Source organism: Onthophagus taurus, chromosome 3 (genome assembly GCF_036711975.1).
Source record: "Onthophagus taurus isolate NC chromosome 3, IU_Otau_3.0, whole genome shotgun sequence".
Lineage (NCBI taxonomy): Eukaryota > Metazoa > Arthropoda > Insecta > Coleoptera > Scarabaeidae > Onthophagus > Onthophagus taurus.
The window spans coordinates 18,449,164-18,471,918 of NC_091968.1; the positions used below are offsets into that span (position 1 = coordinate 18,449,164).

The 22,755-nt window shown below is 32.6% G+C and overlaps 1 protein-coding gene across 7 annotated transcripts in view; it reads left to right on the top strand.

Moving 5' to 3' along the window:
• Window positions 1–22,755, top strand: part of LOC111415100 (scribble planar cell polarity protein) — a 94,451-nt gene that overhangs the window by 68,938 nt on the left and 2,758 nt on the right. For 6 of the 7 annotated variants that reach the window (XR_011640032.1, XM_071195109.1, XM_071195112.1 and 3 more), the window contains 3 exons: window positions 746–1,021; window positions 11,692–12,612; window positions 12,729–12,976. Coding sequence is in view for 6 of the 7 variants with exons in the window: in XM_071195109.1 (XP_071051210.1) it covers window positions 746–1,021; window positions 11,692–12,612; window positions 12,729–12,976 (1,445 nt within the window). In the remaining variant the exon portion in view is untranslated. The remainder of the gene's footprint in view (window positions 1–745; window positions 1,022–11,691; window positions 12,613–12,728; window positions 12,977–22,755) is intronic. The other variant, XM_071195114.1, reaches the window with a different exon arrangement.

Here is a 22,755-nt window from a genome sequence, read left to right on the forward strand (position 1 = left end):
AACTTTTCCTTGCACCATTTTTTGAAATTATCAATTTTTTAATTTCCCTGTGAACAGTACAGAAATGCAATTGAGGATTATTTTCCTAATTATTGCTTGCATCGAAATATTTTTCAAATGACACTTGTTAAGAATTAAACAAGTAACAACTTTTGTTTGCACCATTTTTTAAGATTATCAATTTTTTAATTTCCTAGTAAACAGTACAGAAATGTAGTTGAAGATTATCTTCCTAATTATTGCTTGCATCAAAATATTTTTCAAATAAAACTTGTTAAGAATTAAACAAGGAACAACTTTTGTTGGCACAATTTTTTAAATTTATTAATTTTTTAATTTCCCAGTAAACAGTACAGAAATTGAATTCAAGATTATCTTCCCAATTATTGCTTACATCAAAATATTTTTCAAATAAAACTTGTTAAGAATTAAACAAGGAACAATTTTTGTTGGCACCATTTTTTAAAATGATCAATTTTTTAATTTTCTTGTAAACAGTACAGAAATGTAATTGAAGATTATCTTCCTAATTATTGCTTGCATCAAAATATTTTTCAAATAAAACTTGTTAAGAATTAAATAAGGAACAACTTTTGTTGGCACCATTTTTTAAAATTATTAATTTTTTAATTTCCCAGTAAACAGTACAGAAATCGAATTCAAGATTATCTTCCTAATCCATACTTAATGAGCACCTTATATTATATTTATATTATTTATTAAATATATAATTATTATTTATTAGGAAAGAGTAATGCAATCAGAATTGATGCAATTTGAAAGAGAAGATGCAGAAAAACGGCTTCGTCTACCTGAAAAATCCGAAGAAGATTTATCAATAGTTGAGGCGAAACCGTCAACACCCGCGGATAAAGTAATGGATGTAGTGAGAGCGGTAGAGACCTTAGCTCATGGCCCGGAAGCGCTGGTTCCGCCGAAAAGCCCTGGCGGGCAAAACGCGGAGTTAAAAACGACCACAATCGTCATGAGCAAACACACATTAGCCACTCAAAACTCAACGGTAAGTTTTTAAAACCCAATTTCCTTTTTTTTTCAATCACCATAAAGACGCTTTTATGCTTCATGTTTATTTCGTTTTTATTTGAGATTAAGTTGCACTTCACTTTAAATATATTTTACGTAATATAAAAAATGATACAGAAACCGAAATGAAAAATGTTTTTAATTTAATTTTATTTAATTTATATTTTTTGATTTAATTTTATTTTCATTGCATGAATGTTACATTCGATTCCGCATTAACATACAGATTAATGAAGGTTAAAAGATTTTTCTTTTAATTCTTTTTGCAGACAATGAGGAACAAATAAATAAGTAAACGTCAAAAATTAACTTAATCTTATTAACTAATCCACATAATTAAAATGTTAAACGTTTAAATATTAATATTGTTGCTAAATTAATAATTTATTAATATTAAAAATTATTAATGAATATTTGTGTGGATTAGTTTTTTTTATAATTTAATTATAAAAATATAGAGTGGTTACAAAAAGAGTTCACTTTCTCCCTGAGTCTCATTTTTAATATATTTTAATTACTTCACATACTTTATTGTTATTAATACACGTTATAAGGAGAGAAACCTGATTATTTAAAACCGCTCTATACATATACATACTATTAAATGATAAGAGTTTATTTGTAAGTGTCATGTAAATGTTGCCAATTTTTATAAAATGATACTAAAACAATTACAGATATACCAAAATAGAATGAATGGTGGTTGATTTTGTTTTAACGATAGTAAAAACGTTTAAAGTCTAAAGTTTGGAGTTCAAATCATTTATTTTATAATTTAGATTATTTTCAAAGAAGTGAAATTAGTATCTTGACTAAACTTAGAACAAGAATCGATGACATTAAGCCGAGGTCGCTTGCGGGCGAGGCGCTGGAATGTGTTGACTAGTTGATTTGATATTAATTGTAGAGCCTCGCTCGCAAGCGACCTCGAATAATATTAGAGTACAGAATGTATGACTTCAGCTGATTCAGCCATAGTCGCTTGTGGCTAAGGCGCTATACTGACTTAACTAATTTGACAAATTTGGGTTGACTTGTTAATTGTAGATCCTCGGCCGCAAGTGACCAAATGTTCACGTGGCTAAGGTTAGGTCAGAGAATCTATAACTTTACTTGATTAAGCCAAAGACTCTATATCCTAAGATTATCACACACTCTATATCCTAAGCAGATCGCTTATAGCCGAAACTCTACAATTAATATCAAATCAATCCGAAACTGCTCAACTCATTGTAACGCTTCGGCCGCACACGACCTTGGATGATTTTAGCGTAGAAGATCTATGACTGCCTTTCTTTTAGTGAAGGTGCTGCAATATGCTAATTATTTTTGGGTAGCTATGGCAATAATCGTAATGCCTATGCCATAAACTCTCCATTCTAAGAATAGCTGAGGTTCTTCTCTCAATTTTCTTACAACCTCTGCCTTCATGGACTTTGTTACAAATTCCTTCAAGTATTTACTATATCCTTTTTTGATAAGTTATTACAATGTTATGGCGTAAATGGCGGTCATCTTAAGTTGTTTTTTTTATTGTAAGCTTAATTGTTTGAAAATGTGGTTTCTAATTAATAAAAAATGTTGATTCTTGTTCTGCCTTTCTATAAGTTCCTTATTCTTATAGATTTTCTCGTAAAAAACTAATGCTTTTTGTCGTATATTATCTTCCGTGAGGGTAGGTTGAAAGTACAAATAGGGTCAAAACGTGCCCTATTATGAGTTAAACATATTCCCCAAATTTCATTTTTCTAGCGTTTATGGTTTTTGAGAAAAAGAAATTAAACCAAAATTTTCCGCCATTTTTGGAGGGGTGTAGCTCCTTAGGGGGGCCGAAGTCGCCCATGGTTCATATAAGAAAGTACCCTTAAAATTCACTAAAGAATCACCCCTTGAAGTTTGTTGCAGTCATTCAGATACACCCTAAATATTAAAAATTTATATTATATTAAAATTGTATATTATATTATGTATATTAAAATTTTTTTCTAAGATGTCGTTTTTTAGTCTTGCTGTCAACAAAATGGGGTAACCTTTCTTACATTGTATTTCAAAAATCATTTTTACGGCATTTATGGTTAAAAGGAAACTATCAAAGCATGGTGGTCTGGTATGAGAATATCTTCTTTTCACACCAGATAACCCATCATATTATGGTTTTTCTAAAGCTACTTAGCTATGTAAATTATCTCTAGAAAGAGCTCTCCTATAGAATGCTTTTCCATACAATTTTCTGCTATTTAATGCATCAAACGCATTATTTACTGCTTTAATGAATAAAGCAGTGGCTTTGCCTGTATTTCATTTTAATTTATCATTCCGTCCTTATCGCAGCCGTCTTTTGAAATGAATTAGGACAAAGATGAACGTCAGTTATTTGTGGCAGTGCTTTTCCTATTAAGCTGATTTTGTCTAGCTTATAAGTGTGAACAATATCTTTGAAGCATATGCGATCTTTTTTATAAACAAAGTCGCTATTAAGTCATTTCGGACACTTTTCAATAAATCCTCACTATTTATCATACAAGGTAATATATTTACAATCTTCAACTGTAAAGTACAGCTTATTTACAGTGACACCCAAGCTTGTAAATAGTTTTTGGTTGGTCACAGTTGATTTAGACCAAGTATCTTCAACTTCTGAAGAGTGGTTTCTAGTAGTATCTGCAGTTGTTCTGCTCGTACACCATTATAGCAAAGATAGAAACTTATAGGTATTTTCCAAGAGGAGTATAAGGTCTAAGGTTTGTTTTGCGTGTTTCGACCAAGTTCTCCCAGATCCTCAGTTCATCCTCTGCTTGTTGAAAACTCTAAAGATTTCTTGAAGGCCATTTCGTCAAAGGCTAACAAACATTCTTTAGTTTTCTCCTGCACCGTTTCTATTTTCAGGGCTAATAATCTAAATAATATTTTGTTGTGGCCTGGGTAAAATGTATACTTGCTGAGCCAAGTAGGAATAGCCGATGGCGATGATAAAGTAACGCCTTTTCTTCTTAGAAACTGGTATGTTGATGGTGATTTATAAAATAATAACAACTTTGTCTGCTTCTCATCTCCAAAGAAAGGTTGACGATTTTTGTGATATAACTGCATTACTACAAGAGATCTCGCAAATGTTGGTAGTTTGCTAACATCCCTTGAAGTAAAACTCTTTAAGGCATTGAAAAAGATGAAAGAATTTGTTGGCAAATTTTTTTATTTATATTTTAATTATAAGCAGCGATTTTTAAATCAAAATGTATTCTACTACTGGTGCGCAATTCACATCGCAGTGGCATTTGTGGAATGGTTCTTAAATCATTATGTGTTAAGCTTAATATGGGCAATCTTAAGTTGTAATCATTTAAATTACGATGGATTTTTGCAAATTTAAGTACCTGTGTGCAGTTCCTCTCAAAACCTTTATTAATCATTTTATAAGGATTACTTTGCAGCATAGATTCCCTTTGGTTTTTATCCAGATTTCAAATTTTCAATAGTACTACAATGTCGTCAAAGAAACAATTTACTCCATACTTTTTTAACGCATTGTGACTATAAGTTGTACCCATCATAGTCTAAAAATAGAAGTTTGCTGGTTGATCTCAGTGACTAAGTTTGCATTGGAAACAGTTTCTTAACAACATTTTATGTAATTTTGTTTGGTTTTGACACTTTTCTAAATCAACTTTTTAGTATTAATCTTGTTTATTCCCAAACTATTAATGACTTTAACGTTTTTACGGATTTGTTATCGTTAAAATACGCTAAGAAACGTATACGCTTAGAACGAGAGAATCTAACCCGAAAATTTATTATTTATACAAAAATATAACAAACAATACAAATATAAATATATATTATGTAAATAAATAATCATATCACAAAGATTTAATTATTACTAAATTAAAATAAAAGTACCAACTTGTACCAACTGCCATTACAAACAAAAAGAAACTATATATATTCTTTGTTACTCATTTCCCGTTTTGTTCTATTTTCTTGTATAAAAGAAAAAGGGAAGAAAATAAGAATTATTATATGAATAAACAAACAAAATATAATCTTGTATATTCTCTGTACATGTTTCCATGTTTTACGTGTGTTAAAAAAGATCAAGTAGACCTTTATATAGCTGTTGCTGTTGTTTAATTAATTATAAATCATAAAATTATAAATTAATTCCTATCTATACAAGATATTTTTATTTTTTTATATTAATTTAATACTTCAAGAGAAAGAATAAAAAAATAAAAACATCTTGTATTTATTAAAAAAAGACATTCCTATTTGTCGTTCGTCCGATTGTTAATGATTAAATTAATTGTTAATTAATGAGATTGTTAAATTTATTAATTACATTTTTCTTTCAGTTTCTGTTATAAATGTAAAACTTTTTAAGTGCAGTAAAAAAAATGTATACAGGGTGGTTCAATTTTACTTTTGTGGTTTACTTGCTAAAATAACACAAGTTTTTTATCTACACATAGGGTCGCAACTCTTTTGTTTTCGAGCTATAAGTTGTCAAAGTTGAGCCAAAAATTAACATTTTATCTTTTATTTCGGGTATAAGTAAACCCGTAGAATTTGAAATTGTGTATGTATGTTCTACTGGTTAATACCTTATTTTCAACCATATCTTAAACTTCTCTAGCACCCTCTAAGGAGTTGAAATTCACAACCCTTTTGATTTTTTTATAAAACTTTTTAACGCCATGGAATATTAACATAAAAAATATGGGTTGTAAAGCTTATTCATTATTGGTACTTTTTGTCTTTTCAGTTTTTTCCTTAAATGTAATGGTTTTAGTGTAAAAAAATAAAATAAGCTAAATAGTACTGTAAAGCGCTGTTATTATTAAAAAAAATTTTCTTTATAGCTGGCTATGGAAGTTCTGCAATTACTAGGATCTAGTAGTAACTAAATAACACCAATTATGTCTGGATGTCTGTTTGAACAAATTACGTTTAAACAATATTAAAAAATTGATACTCTTGCTTAATAACAGTCAAAAATTATTAATAATTATCAACAATTATGAGGATTCACCGTAAATAAAACTTACAAGTTATCAGAGCCAACTATTAAAATAATTTTAGCTAAACATGGTGGCACATAGCGGTACGTGGCACAACATTTTATTTTTTTACACGCAAACTGTTAACTTTAAGGAAAATAGTAAAGAGACAAAAAAGTACCACAAAAGAATAAGCTTTAAAACCCTTTTTTTAAGTTAATATTCCATAGCATTAAAAAGTTCTAATAAAAAAATCAAGGTGGTATATTTCATCCGCTTAGAGGGCACTAGGGAAGTTTAAGGTATGCTTGAAAATAAGGTCTTAACTAGTAGTAAATACGTGCAAAGTTTCAAATTCTACGGTTTACTTACTGTCGAAATACAAAACAAAATGTAAATTTTTGGCTCAACTTTCATTGCTCATAGCTCGAAAACAAAAGAGTTGCGACCCTATGTATATATAAAAAACTTGTGTTATTTTGGCAAGGACTACATCCTAGTAAAGTTTCCCGATTAAAAACTGAACCACCCTGTATATACAGGGTCCGGAAATGACATGTACAACGAAAGACCACAAGTACCTTGACCAAAAATACGATGATTTAACTAAACTTATCTATATACAAAATTGCTTAGTTTAGTCGCTAGAGTTCTTTAAAAATTCATGATGAATCAAAGATAAAACGCAAAACGAAAAATACGAATACTGCTGTTAAGTTTAACTGACAAACTGTTTTTGTTTTTAAAATTAATTATACCTAGCCAACTATTAAAAAAAAACGATTTTACTTATTTTGTATCACTCATTCGCGCTTGTGGGGATTTACAGAACATTTTTTTGTGGCTAAACCGTTCACCCAACTGAAATTTTGTAAGAGAGAAAATAGTTTCTAAATTAAAGTAACTATTCAGAAAAAAAAATGGTAGTGTTTGTACACGGGGTTAAAAAGATATGGATGCATAATGTATTGTTACGCAGTTCTTAAACACTCTATAATTTTCGAAATTAGAGTTTATTCCACAAATAGCTGTAGACTGCTGATAGAAATCCATGCCCAAAAAATGAATAAAATCCATAGAGAATTTTTCGACTTACTTAAAAAAAAATTAAAAAACATATTATTTTTAAAGCTCTCTAGCGGCTAAACTAAGCAATTTTGTATATAGATAAGTTGAGGTAAATCATCATATTTTTGGTCAAGGTACTTGTGGTCTTGCGTTGTACACGTCATTTCTGGACATCCTGTATATTATATACAGGGTGAGTTATTAGTATCCCGGCGGACAATAGTTGCTAAACCGTTTGGGAAAGAAAAAAGTATTTTTTACAACTGTTGTTTGACTTACCACTTTCTATTACGTAAAATTATTTTCACTTATACAGGATGTTCTATTTAGGTGTAACGGCGAGTATGTACATTTTTTTAAATGGAACATCCTGTATATTTTATCGTATTATGAATAGAATTAAATTAGTTTATACCACCGTATATGTTACTAACTCAGAGCGTTCATAGCTCCTGAGACATTCGATAGTTTTTCCAAAATGTGTCCATTGCAGGATATTTTTAAAACCTATGTCAAAACGACATCTTTTCCAATTTTTCCTTGAAACTATGTCAGATAATGGTCAAAACCAGTAGGTAAATGATAGTATGCAAAGATATTAGATACGCTATACAGCGTGTTCATAAAACTTAGTTACTTTTGATGTCTTTCAAATGGCTTTTTCATAAGTTTTTTAAATGGAACAGTCTGTATATTGTGTGCTGGTTGAATTGCCCATCAAGTTACCTTTAATTAATGATAAGTATGTCATGTCTAATTTTAATAATTTCCCTGATATTTAGAATTTAAAGAAAAATGTGTAATAAAATGTCATTATTTATGACTCTGTAACACACCTGAGAAGCACCTATATTACAAATTAGATAATAATTACTGAGGTTGGGACATTTGAACACCAGGTCGCTGGTTCGCCATTTTGCAGATGTAAGGGACTTTGTAGTAAGTGAGAATTGTTGTGTTCTTGCAGTTACTGAAACTTTAATTCGTTCTGATTTTGATTTGCGTCAAGTTTCTATAGATAATTTTACATTTTTGCATGAGTCTAGAACGACTCATGGGGGAGGAGTGGGAATTTACCTACAATCTTGTCTTAGGCCGTTGTTATTGATGACAGAATTTACTGATGCCTTGGAACAATTATGGATCAAACTGCATTTTGATGGTATTGTTGTTGTGGTTGGGGTTGTCTATAAAACCCATTTTGGAAACTTCTCTCGTTTCTGCGTCAGTGTTCTGGGTGACGAGGTATTCTGCATGGGTGATTTTTACGTTGATGTTCTTAATTTTAATAGTAGTGAATGAAGCGGTTATGTGAATCCGTTGGTACTTTTAATTTAAAATTTATTATAGCAGAACCAACTAGGATAACTAATATTTCTCAGACTTTAATTGATAACATTATGGTATTTGATGATTCCGTTGTTTATGAACAAGGACTGATTGATGTGGAATTTTCGGACCATTGTGCAGCATTATGTGAGAAGAAACCTCAATTTCGTACAATAAGGAGTTTTGGGAGTTTTAATCACGATTTATTCTTAACTGATTTGATGGCGGTACCATGGCACCTTATGTATGATATGGCAGACATCAATGATAAGATGGCATTCTTTAATTATAATCTTTTACATGTCTTGAATTCTCACGCTCCACTAAAAGTAATTGATATTGGTCATAAAAGGGATCCTCCTTGCTTTACTTATTATACTATTAAAAAAATGGTTTCTTTCCGCGAAAAAGCTTTAAAAAAGTATAAATCAACCCGTACTGACTATGATGGTAATTATTATCGAAACTTGAGAAATTGTGTTACGGATGCTATAAGAGCTGAAAAAAAAGCTTACTTTATGCAGCAGCTGTCGAGTATGTCTAATTCAGACAAATGGAAATTCTTACGTAACAATGACATAATTGTTAATAAACGTAATAATAATATACCAGAAAATCTTAAGGATGGTAATATGCTCAATACGTATTTTGTAACAGTTTTAATTCGAAAGATGGTGTGTGTCTAAAATACTCTTCTTCACTAAAAAAATGGTATTAACAAAATTTTACATTTCACTGGTCAACGATGGTGCAAATTAAGTCTAATGCCACTGGTGCTGATGGTATTAATCTCAAGATTCTTAAGCTATGTTGTCCTTTTATTATATCTGAAATACGACATATTATCAACTCCTGTATTACCTTGTTTGGGTTCCCTTGCTGTTGGAAGGAATCAATTGTTATTCCTATTCCAAAGATTCCGCAGCCATCATCGTGGAAGGACTTGAGGCCGGTTAACATACTGCCTATTTTGTCGAAAATTTTCGAAAAAATAATATCTGTGCAACTGCTTAAGCATATGTTTGCGCTATCATGTGTCACTGATGATATACTTGCAGCATCGGACAGGGACTTTATCACGGTACTAATAGCTTTGGATTATACGAAGGCATTCGATACAGCTTTCTATTCTTCATGTTGGCTTGAGTGATGGGTCGGTTGAAACGTTAAGCAATTATCTAAGTCACGGAACACAAAGAGTAAGAATGGATGATGAGTTGTCTCATGTATTGGAGGTGAAATCAGGTGTACCACAGGGATCTATATTAGGCCCAGATTTATTTTATATTTACACATCTTTTCTTCCTGATTGCCTTAAATATTGCAAATATCACTTCTATGCAGATGACACTGTGGTTTATTACTCCTTTCCATCCAATCAAATTAAAGAAGCAGTGAATCTAATAAATTCTGATCTAGATCATTTGGCTGCTATGTCTGAGACACACCAACTCAGATTGAATCCATTGAAGTGTTCTATGATTGTTTTGGGTGCGGAGAGCTACAGAAAGCTGTTTTTGGATGATGCAGCTAATGTTGAGATATTTCAAAATCCTGTACCAATCGTGGAAAAACTCAAGGTGTTGGATTTAACAATTGACGGAGATTTACGGTTTAGTAATCATATCAAAAATTTGATACGACAGTCGTATGGAAAATTAAAAATGTTATACCCAAGTAGGCAGATGTTGAATAGGGAAACTAAGTTGTTATTGTGTGATTCGCTAATTCTTTCTCTATTTAATCACTGTGACTTGGTGTATGGGTCTTGTCTTACTACCCTTGACTCATTAAGAGTTCAGAGAGTGCAGAAGTCTTGCGTCAGATTTGTCTACGGTGTTAGGCGGGGGCATGGGATCTCTCATATGATTGCGTACGTTAGTTGGCTGGACATGACTCGTAGACGTTGCCTTTATCTGGCGTGTCTTCTACATCAAATAGTAACTATTAAGACTCCTCCTTACTTGTACGAAAAAATTACCTATAGAACTGATGTGCATAATTTAAATTTAAGACACAAAAATGTGATTTTTATTCCTACTCACCGTCATGAATTATTTAAACGTTTGTTCTCTTATTTAGCAGCTACAATTCTGAATAGGATATAATAAGAAATAGTAAGTAAGAAATATAAGTCTATTCTGCAAAAGTAATTTGATTTTGTGCGAACCAGTGACCTCTGAGTTTCACCCGCCTGTCTCTTGAATGAGCTCTCTTATTGTTAATTACAGGTGATCTACGGCCATTTTGGATTTTATTATCTTATTTTATTTTGATTTGTATTTTTTTTGTTTATTTTTCTTTACGTATGGGGTGGCTTTAAATCAGACTTGTCTGTGCTGCTCCTTTTGATGTCAAAATGCTAGTTAGTTACAATGTGCAAATTGCCTTTCGCTTGTAAAATGATATATATTTTTTTTTTTGACATCAATAAAGTGGTTATTATTATTATTAAAGTAACTAAGATTTATGAACGCGCTGTATAGCATATCTAATATCTTTGGATACTATCATCTACCTACTGGCTTTAACTATTATCTGACATAGTTTCAAGGCAAAATTGGAAAAAATGTCGTTTTTACATCGTTTTTAAAAAGATCTTGTAATGGGCACATTTTGGAAGAACAATTGAATGTCTCAGGAACTATGAACATTGTGAAATAGTAACATATACGATAAAATATACAGGGTGTTCCATTTAAACAAATTTACGTACGCCTAAATGGAACATCCTGTATAAGTGAAAATAATTTTTCGTAATAGAAAGTGATGAGTCAAACAACTTTTGTATAAAATATTTTTTTGTTTTTCAAACGGTTTAATAACCATCGACCGCCAAGATAGTAATAACTCACCCTATATATATATTATTTACGCTATTTATTGTCCGATTATAATGATTTTTTTTTATTATTAAGGCTTATTTATGTGCCTATTTGTATTGTTTATGTCATTAATACAATTTGGGTGTAAATTATTAAAACCCATAATTTAAAGAATCACCCAGATTGTATTATTATTATTATTTTTAAATAAATATTGTGACATTTGTGAAATGTTCGTGCATTTACTACATTAATGAGTGGGAAACAATATTGTGATTTTTATTATTAAATATATATATTTTTGGTATGTTGTGCTTTATTGTTTGTTTGTACAAGCAAAATCGTTGTTGAATCCGTGTTTTAAGTGGTACGCAAGGAAAGGTGACGGGTTAAAGAATTAAATCATATTTTGTATTAAAAAAAATCTTCAGGATGAACATCAAAACGATTCGATTAAGTCGAAAGAAGAAAAAGAAGATTTAGATTTGAATCGAGGATCGTTTAATTTAAGCGATATCCCACCACCAATCGAGGATTTTCCTGTGTTTGATTTTGTGGTTCCTCCCCCGATTATTGAAGAACCCATCGAAATAAATTCGCTTATTGTGCCTCCACCCCCACCCCCAATCGATTTTGCGTTAAGTGACGAAGAAATGATAGATAAAGAAGAGGAGGAAGTAAAAAAGTTGGAAGAAATAATCGATGATATTCAACTCATCAATAAAACCCCATCCTTCGATAAAGAAATTGAAGAATTTGTTGAAAAATTTAATAAAAGTGATGCCTCATCCCTTATTATAACAGAAAAAAGTTTAGATATTTCCGTAGAGAATGGAGAAGAAGAAGTTATTGAAGAAATTGAGAAAAAAGATTCAAATTTAAATGATACTTTGAATCGATTCCGAAAAAAAAGTCAACCCGATTTAAAATTAGAAACTTCATCTCCAAAAACTTTAGACCCAAACGATGATATCCCACCACCTTTACCATTAACCCCACCTCCTACAATTATTGAAGAACCAAAATTAGATGTTTTAAAAATTCATTCGGAATCGACGGTTCAAAAAACGGATTCGTTCGCGGATAAATTATTTAAAAAATACGACGATGTTAAAGTTTTCAAACCAAAAATCCCCCCTCAAGTTCCAACAAAACCGAAATCATGGGCTAAATCGACTTCGAATTTATTAAGCGAAGATGCGCCTAAAAATAACTTAAAATTCGTGCGGTGCGTTTCCCGGGAAGGAGTTTTAGGGGAAAGTTATGATTTTCACGTGACTAATCCGTTTTTGGTCGATATGAAGGATAATTTTACGTTTCATAGTGTTCAAGAATTAGAAATAAATCAAAAGGTACTTTAATAAAATTTAAAAAGATTTGTTTTGTTTTATTTTATTTTTTTAATTTTTGTTTTATTGTTTGAAATTGTATTTTAAAAATGTTTATTTTTATTTATTTTTTTTGTTAGCCACCTCCTTCACCGAAAACTAAAAAGGTACCGATGAGTGAACGATTGAAATTCTTTGAAAACGCGATGGAAGAGAGTCAGAAACCGTCGCCGAAACCGGAAAAGGTTTTTAGTTATTTAAGCGCGGATGAAATTGAAAAGATGAAAGCGGAGGAGGAACGAAAAATTGCGACTTTGAAACGATCCGAAATCGGGTCTTTGGGGATTTTAGATCATTCTGATGAAGAAATTTATGAACCACCTGCTCGGTAAGTTTTTATTAAAGCTTTTATGTTAATTAAAATTTATTGTAATCCTCAAATAATTGTGAAAATACTTTTTATTCGTTATATACGAAAAGTTGATAATGGAGCGTTCTCTCTTATTTCATACACGGGACAATTCAGTTTGAAAAGAAAATGCAACTTGTATTCTTCCCAAATCTCCATATTGAATCCAATCTTCATGAAATCATCTAACACAAGGATTATATCTCATTATTTTGGGGTTAGTTGGTTTTGGCTTTGTATCTGGGTGCGCTTTTAAATTGTTTTTAAATGAAATCTTGGTCAAGAATTTAGATGACTATATATACAGGCTGTTTATTAAACAAGCGACAAAAATTCAAAGGGTTATTCTTTGGGCTATTCTAAGAATATTTGAAATCTTCATGTTTACCATTGTGTTGGATGAAATTAAAGACAATTTTGCACTTTTGCAATGGAAAATCCTTTATTATTGAAGAGCTGAAAGTAATATGTAATATGCAATCTGATCCAAAGGTGTTTTGGGCTTTTACTAAGTCTAAGAAGCGTGCGGATGTCATTCCTTCTACGATGTCATGGAATGGAACTGTTGTCGGCGATGGTGTCGGAGTATGCTCATTGTTTGCTGATTTCTTTTCTTTGGTTTTTGTGGATCCTGCTCCAATCCAGCAGAATGTAGATTGTATAGAAATGGATACCCCTTCTTTGAGTCAGATGCAGTTTGACAGAATTGAGGTTGAGGAGGCCCTGATGGGCATCAGGGTTACAGACAGTATAGGTACTGATGGTATTCCATCAATTTTAATCAAGGAATGTTCACACTCTCTGTCCCTTCCTTTAACTATTTTATTTAATGCTTCATTGATAATGGGTGTCTTTCCTTTTTTGTGGAAGCGGGCTTTTGTTCTTCCCATTTTTAAATCTGGGGACCGTGGTGCTATATCCGATTACCGCCCCATATCTATTTTGCCAGCATTTGGGAAAGTGTTTGAGAAAGTAGTTCATGCACGTCTATTCTTTGCCCTTAAGTCTAAAATCAATCCTAGACAACATGGTTTTTTTGCTGGTCGCTCGGTGGAGAGTAACTTGCTTGAATATACCCAGTATATCTTATCTACTCTGGATGATTCTTGTCAGGTTGATTCAGTTTATACGGATTTTAGTAACGCTTTCGACCGGGTGGATCACAACTTACTTCTGTTCAAACTAAAGAAGTTTGGTGTTCAAGGAAATCTTTTGCAATGGCTTGCTTCCTATCTGAAGGAGAGATGCCAGATTGTTTCGGTTAATGGTTTTTTCTCTAATCCTGTGTCGGTTCCTTCTGGTGTTCCACAGGGTAGCCATCTGGGCCCTTTACTGTTCAATATTTATGTTAACGACATATTTGACGTCGTTAATTATGCCCAATGTTTAATGTATGCTGACGATTTAAAACTCTTTCTCCGTATCTCCTCACCTCTTGATTGTTCTAAACTGCAATCTGACTTAAACAATCTACATGCTTTTTGCTTAAATAATCGCCTTTCATTAAACTTATCAAAGTGTAATGTTATTTCCTTCTCTAGGAGGGTGAACACAATCCACTACAATTATAGCGTCGCTGGTGAGAGGTTGCAACGTGTCTCATTTATTAGAGATTTGGGTGTTACATTTGATTATAAATTATTATTTGATAAACATATCGATACTGTTGTCTCCAAAGCCTGGCGTATGTTAGGATTTATTATGAGATCAACGGTAGCTTTTTCAAACATTGCTGCAATTAGAAATCTCTATTTTGCCTATGTTTACAGCACACTTAACTTCTGCAGCGTCGTTTGGAATCCTCAGTATCTCTCGTATAAATCTAGAATTGAGCGTATTCAATCTAAATTCCTCAAATACCTTTGTTTTAAATTTTCCATTCAATACATTGATTACGAATCAACTTGCACTTCTTTTCGTGTGTTAACCCTCAACCAGCGTCGCTTTTGTGGGGATATATTATATTTTTAAAAACTTTTGAACAACAAGTGTGATTCTCCAATGCTTGTTGGTTCTATATGTGTTCACGTTCCTCCGAGATTACTTCGCTTTGATTTTCTATTTATGACACCTACTCCTAGAACCAATGCCTGTCAAAACTCTCCTTTATTGAGAATGGCAAGATCGGCAAATCGTGTTAACATAGATCTGTTTCAGCATTCTTTCTATGCATTTAAAAAACTGCTCTTTGCTGCAGTTGGTGTGTTGCCTCGAGCGTTCATTTGATATTTGATATATGATATATTTATATCACCTAAACTTAGTTTTAGTTTTTTTTCCTTTTCAATCACTTTTGTACCATTAATGTTAATTCATTATTATTATTATTGTGAACTGTAATTCTATTTTATTTGTATACAATTGGTTGTTTGTGGTACAGTATTATTGGGTTCGACCTGTTTCTGTACCCACATGAAATAAATAAATAAATTATTTAGCTTTTACCGGTTTCGCCCTAAGGGCATCTTCAGGAAGCCACCTGTTGTATAAAACAACATAAAATTACAACAATGCCTTATCTCAACATAATATATATCAAATTAAAATGAACATAATCAAACTTACGTCAGTTTTTGAATACATTAAAACGTTCACGTTCATATTACAAATTAAAAATCTTTGAAAAAAAATCCCACTAAAACCTTCAACGCAAAAGTTAAAAAAACCATCAATGATATTAGTGAAACCCTAATTAAACTAAACATAAAACCTAATTCACTAACCCCTATGAACCCGAAGACCCCACGCCTTTACTCGTTACCTAAATTACACAAAACAGGTCATCCAATCAGACCCATAATTAGCTCAATAGGTTCTAGCACCCATAAAATGTCTAAAATACTTTTGAAAATATTCAAGGAAATTACTGACTTTAAACCCAAACATACCATAATTAACAGACAGGAATTAATATCATTACTTAACGACTTCACTCTACCTGAAAAATGTCTCTTAATTTCCTTTGACATAGTCAACCTCTACACCAACATCCCCGTAAATCACACACTAGAAATTATTAAAGGAATTCTAGATGAAAAAATTAACAACCCTACGGAAAATTCATATATTCTGAGAATGTTCCAAATATGCATAGAACAAAACTTTTGCTCTCTCAACAACAAAATTTTTCCTTACTGTGACGGACTACCCATGGGATCTCCATTGAATGGGATGCTTGCAGACATATTCCTAGATGGAATAGAGAACCAGGATATAATTAACCCCAAAAACCCGTTCAGCAAAAATATTGTTTTCTGGAAACGATATGTTGACGATGTTTTCGCTATAATAGACATCACTGATGATATTAATACCAACGATATCCTTATGTACATCAATGGGCATCAAATAGAATAAACTAATAAACTTAATTTCTTGGATCTGACTTTGGAAAAGAACTGAAGAAAATTGACTTACGACATTTACAGGAAAAAACACAGACAGACGCCATCATACCATACGATTCACATCATGACCAGTCTCACAAGTTCGCTGCTTTTCATGCTTTTCTGAACAGAGCTCTCACTTCTAACTTGAGCAAAGAGAATTTAGACTCAGAACTTAATATAATCAGAGAAATTGCTTCCTCAATACTTCATCAATACTAAAATAAATAAATTTGATATCACTAATAAAACCACATTAATTCCAAATACGAAGAACGAGATAAAAACTTACAGAGCAATACAATATCAAGGCAAGATACATAAGAAAATAAGAAAGATTTTTAACAAATACAATATGGACTTAACATGCAAAAACAACAACACCATAGGTAGACTACTTCTCAACAATAAAGATAGAATAAATAAACTTGAAGAAGCGACTTACATTGGGCAGACAGGTTGAAGATTAGAACAGAGAATATACGAACATAAAACCAAACAGAACTCAAATTTCGGCAAACACCTTCTATTCACCATAGAACATGAATTCGATGACAATGAAAACACAACTTTGATACATAAAACTAATAAAGGGTACATGATGGAGATACTTGAATACTACGAGATTAACAAATTCAAACACAAGTTTCCAACATGCCACTGTCTGAACGAACAAGTCCAAACCACCAGGAAACCACCCCCTAAAAAACAAAAAAGAAAATAATAAAAAAAAATTTTTTCCAGATGCACGAGGGTGGTTGAATATGTAGCATTCAACATACCGCAACATCTGGAAAATCGTCTCAGCTACACTCCTCACCCTTCCTACTTATTCCAACAGCATCCTATTCAAATTCCAGATGTACGACGGTAATTAAATACGTAGCGTTTATTTACCGCAACTTCTGGAACCCTCAGCTACACTCCTAACCTTTGTTCCCCTTTTATTTCCTACATGTTCCCGCCTGTACCTACAATATTTATAAATTTTTTACTGATATTTTACAAATTATATGTCTACAAACTATACTAAATTAAGAATTTTCAAATTGACAAATATTGATTTCCTTCTTTATCGATGTTATAACATTTGCATAACTACATGTATGACATTTGGTGGTAAAAACTAACTATCATAACCTCAAAAAGGTTTTTCTGTTGATTTGTGAACCCATCAAGCCAATATAACTTTCAAAGGTTTTTGATTTGTAATATGAATTTGATTCAAAAACTGACGTAAGTTTGATTATGTTCATTTTAATTTGATATACATATATTATGTTGATATAAGGCGTTGTTGTAATTTTATGTTGTTTTATACAACAGGTGGCTTTCTGAAGATGCCCTTAGGGCGAAACCGGTAAAAGCTAAATAATAAAGGATTTTCCATTGCGAAAGTGCAAAATTGTCTTTAATTTTATTCTAAGAATATCTTCTAATGATTTTTGGAAATCCGCTTTGTTTCAAAGATATAAATTTTCAGCAGAACCATTTTTGAAATTTTTAAATTTACTGATATAAGCGAAATAAAACTATCCTTTAACAACATTCCGATTACTAAACTAGGTGGTTGTACATTGACCGATTTTCCCAGAATAATATTCCTGATAGAAAAATCTTCCAAAGTATTCATCAACGTCTTTATGAAACAAGCTCATTGAAACGAAGTGGAGGATCAGGAAGGCCAATGACAGTCAGAACGGTTGAACTGGAAGAGAATGCGTTGTATATATTAAAGGAAGAACCAGGCATTTAATAATAATAATAATAATATAATATTTATTAACCCCATGTAATACATTGAAAAAAGAAGAGTAATACAAAAAAAATTAAATGAACAAAGGAAAGTATATAAACTAATAATAATACTAATAAACAATCAATGGAGTTAAAGAGGGCCAAGTCAATTAGCGAAAGCGCAAACTGTTTTTAATTGGCCCTCGGAAGTATTAAATGAAATTATATCTAAAACCCATCCCACCACCCACCCCAAGTGCAACGCCAATTCAAAGGTTTCAAGATGTCTTAAAATGCTTGATATGCCTAATAATTGCCCGCTTCCTCCTGCTGTCTCCGCAGTTCAATTTTTAATTTGTTTCTGAAACCACACACATTCTCCAGCTTTATAGTAAGTGGGATATTGTTATAAATGCTAGGCACACAGTAGGAAAAGGCTCTATTGAACAGTTCGAGCCGATGCTTCGGTATTGTTAACGTGTAACGGTGCCTAACATTTATATTATGAATATCTGTCCGATAGCAAATTTTGTTGTGCAAATAAGGAGGGGTTTTATAAGTAAGGATTTTATGATACAGACAAGCGGAGTGTAGTATTCTACGTCGTGACATATTCAGCCAACCGACCCAACCGAGCGTATGAGAAATTCTCTCACGTTTACACCATAGATAAAGCGAATGTAAGAATTCTGCACCCGCTGAATACGACATCTATTCGCAGCATCGATGCAAGAGTGGTAAAGAGCATCCCCATAATTAAAAATGGATAACACAAGTGACTCGCATAAATGAATTCTTAATTGTTGATGCAGTAAGTTTTTACTTGAATACCAAAGCTTAAAGGTGGAGTAGGCTCTTTGAAGGAGATTACTGACATGCCCTTTAAATCTCAAATCAGAGTCCATGGCAATACCTAAATTACGGGCAACGTGCGTAAAGTTTAGTTGTTCATCGTTAACAAGAATGTTCAAGGATTGCCTAGCATTAATAGATAAACAATGGCATTTGGCGTTGGCAATTAATAACTTCAAGTCAGAATTCATTAGAGATTGCGACTCACCTATGTTATCCCTACTAAAGCGAAAGTATACTTGTGTGTCGTCAGCATACATGGGTTTTACAGTGCTTTAGGTTAGAACACAGATTAATCGTGTAAATAAGATACAGTATAGGTCCCAAAATCGATCCTTGAGGCACTCCAGAAGTAATAAGGCCTCTCTCCGATAGAGCATCCTGAAATTTAACAATCTGAGAGCGATGTAAAAAATAATTTTTAAAGAAATCAACAGCTATCGGAGAGAGGCCAATATAATGAAGATCTGCTAGAAGTGTTAAATGATGAATCGTGTCAAAAGTCTTAGAAAAGTCGATCAAAACAAGTGCAGTGACACTCCTCTCATCCATCCCACGCAAGACATCGTCGGTAACATCAAGAAGAGCCGTGGTATAGCTGAAACCAGGGCGCAATCCAGACTGATTGGCTGGTAATATATTAAATTCATTAAGATGGCCCCAAATTCTCGCCGCCACAATCCTCTCCAAAACCTTCGAGGTAATATTTAAAATACTAATAGGCCGTAAATCAACCAATGCATTTGGATTCTTGTTTTTTGGAATTGGTGAAACCAATGCAGTTTTCCATTGGTCGGGATAAACCCCAAATTCCAGACAACAGTTAATAATATGACACAAATATGGAACAATAACTGGGCAACACAACAACAACATTTTTACGCTAATACCATCACACCCAACTGCATTAGTTTTAATAGATTGTAACTTACGAAAGACTTCTCGATTAATTGCAAATACTTTGAATATTAGTAATGGAATTGTTTGGAAAATTCTTTAAAATTATTTGTTGTATTCCATTTACAACGCGTTCAAGCACTTCTACCTGCTGCTTTCCATCCATGAGTAGCATTCTGTCAATGGCTCTTGGGCAAATTGGTTCAAATCTCTCAACTACTGACTTTGATTCTTTTTATTGATGAAGCGAATTCTTCAAGAAATGCAATAAACAATTTTCGCATGAGCTAAGTGAAGAACGATTTCAACATTTGAATGTTTCTGTTGAAATTGTGGTTAACTGGCTAGTTGGACCACTATTTCTACGAAGAAGACTTACCGGCGAAGTGTATTGTAACTTTTTAAAACACGTTACCTCCGTTTCTAGAGGTGATAATAAGAAATTCAATGTGGTTTATGCTCAATGGTGCACCAGCGCATTATAGTAAGGTTGCTCGTGAGTTTTGGACAGAAACATATGGAGATCGCTGGATTTGTCGAGGTAGACCTCACTTGTGGCCTGCCCGATCCCCGGATTTTAACTCCCAGAATTTTTTCTATGAGGCCATCTTAAATCGTTAGTTTACATTACTCCAGTAGAAAATGTGGAAGACTTGCGAAATCATATGCTGTAATTCAGTAAGAAACGATCATGGTGTTTCTGAAAGGGTTCGGCAGTGAATGAGGAAAAGATTGGATTCTTGCATCTTAGCTGGAGGTGTTCATTTTCAACAGTTTTTGTAGATAAAATGTTGTTATTGAAACGAGAGCTCTAACTTACGAGTATTTCGACTTACGAAACATTTAAAATCAAAAGTTATAACTCGATCTACGTTATGTTACGTAATATGTATTGCGAAATATACCTTCTTGCTAATCAGCCAATCATATGGACATATGTTTTCAACTATTAACTGTTTTTCAAATTAGTATTGTGTATCGTGGGGCCATGCGACTGGTCCACCACGACGAATTCATCTTGCAGGAAAATGGTTGTCTAGTCAATTTCTTACCACCCTACCATGATAAGCTGCACAATCATCAAGTTGAAAAGAAAGGCTTTTCTTCTTAAAACCAAATCAATGTCATCCCACATATTGGCATGTTACATACAGCTACTAAAAATTATAAGAACAACTTAACCACTGCGGTGGTTAATTGTGGTGGCAAAAAGTATGGCGCGCAAAAATGATTATTATAAACACCTACCCAGACGTTGACACTAAATTCATGTTGGAAGTTTCGTGGCTGAATTGCGTAGGGATACCAAAACATGTAAAGTTTACAATCCCACGTCTTGTAAAACACGATTCATCGTTCCACATTACATTATTTAAAAAATCTGGATTGTTGGCTGATGCTTTAGCAATCCACCTGTTACACGTTACATGCCGTTCTTTATCGCCTGGTTGCAATCCTTGCAAGGGTTGTAAATGATAAGCATGTCTATGATCATGTTTTAAAAGCCGATAAAGACGCGCCCTAGAAATTCGTAAGACATTCGAAACTCTTCTAACACTCGTCGTGAGGTCTCTGTCGAACTCACGCAAAATTCTTCTAAAGTTTTTTGCTTGTTCAACTACTATGTCTATCCACTTTCACAAACAGAGAAGGATGCGGATATCTTCTATTTGGATATCTTCTATACTCTAGGGCTACTTCTGCTGAATTTCCGTTTGCAAACCCATAAACAAAATGAATATCCGCTAACTCTTGGTTAGGAAAAATAAACGGTATTTTGTTTGCTGCATAAAAACGTTATAAGTTTTTATGCAGCAAACAAAATATTAAAAAATGACACAATTAAGAAAAAGAGTAATGAATTTAGCACGTTAATAAGCAAGAAAATTGAATTTAACACGTTAACGAATAAGAAAAATTAATTTAACACTATTAGTGAAGTTACCTACTTTGTCAATGGCAAACAATATTATACCTATCTTTAATAATCCTGTAAAAAAATGGTTAATATCGAATAATAAAAAGCGGAATATCATGAAAACGATCAACTTTAGCACATTTTGATAATAGTACCGTTTTTGCTTAAAAAAGTACCGAAAATAAGAATTTTTGTTCAAAAAGCCAAAAAGTAGACTGTCAGAAAAGTTATTGTTATTTTAATCCGTATGGAATACATTACTCCATATGCCAAATTTGAAAAGAATCGGTTGAAATACACGTGTAATATTAAATAAAAATCAATTTAAAAATTTAATTTGAACATCCTGTATCTCCAAAACAAAGCGTTTATGTTTATATGAAGTTTTTGTGTTAATTTTAAAAGATCTATCGACTGTTAATGTCCTGCGACAAAAACCTGAAACACCTGTATAAAATAAATACTAAATGATTAGTACCAAAAATTTTAATGTAATACAAAATTAGTACATAAATACCACAAAATTATGGCACTATCAAAATGCTGATATTTTAAAAGGGGGGTGTAACTGGACGTCTTGCTACACCCCCCACTTTGATATACATAAAACATATTAAATGATTAGTATGTACAAAAAATTTTAATGTCGTACGCAATTAGCACATAAATAGCACTAAATGATGGGACCATCAAAATGTTGATATCTTAAAAAGGGTGCGTAACTGAACGTCCAGCTAAAACCCCCTCTTTGATATATACACCGTGTCCCGTATCTTCCGCATCAGAGCATTATACGGTTGTAGGATACATTATTCTGAAGCGATTTTTCTAATAATTTTTTTTCGAAATGTTTATAATAACCGTACGGGAACTGTTTAGGTAATCCTAACCCTCGGCGCCGCCACCGCGCCGATCAAAACACGTTTCTCACGTATACTTACCAATAGATTCGACACGCAAAGAGAAAT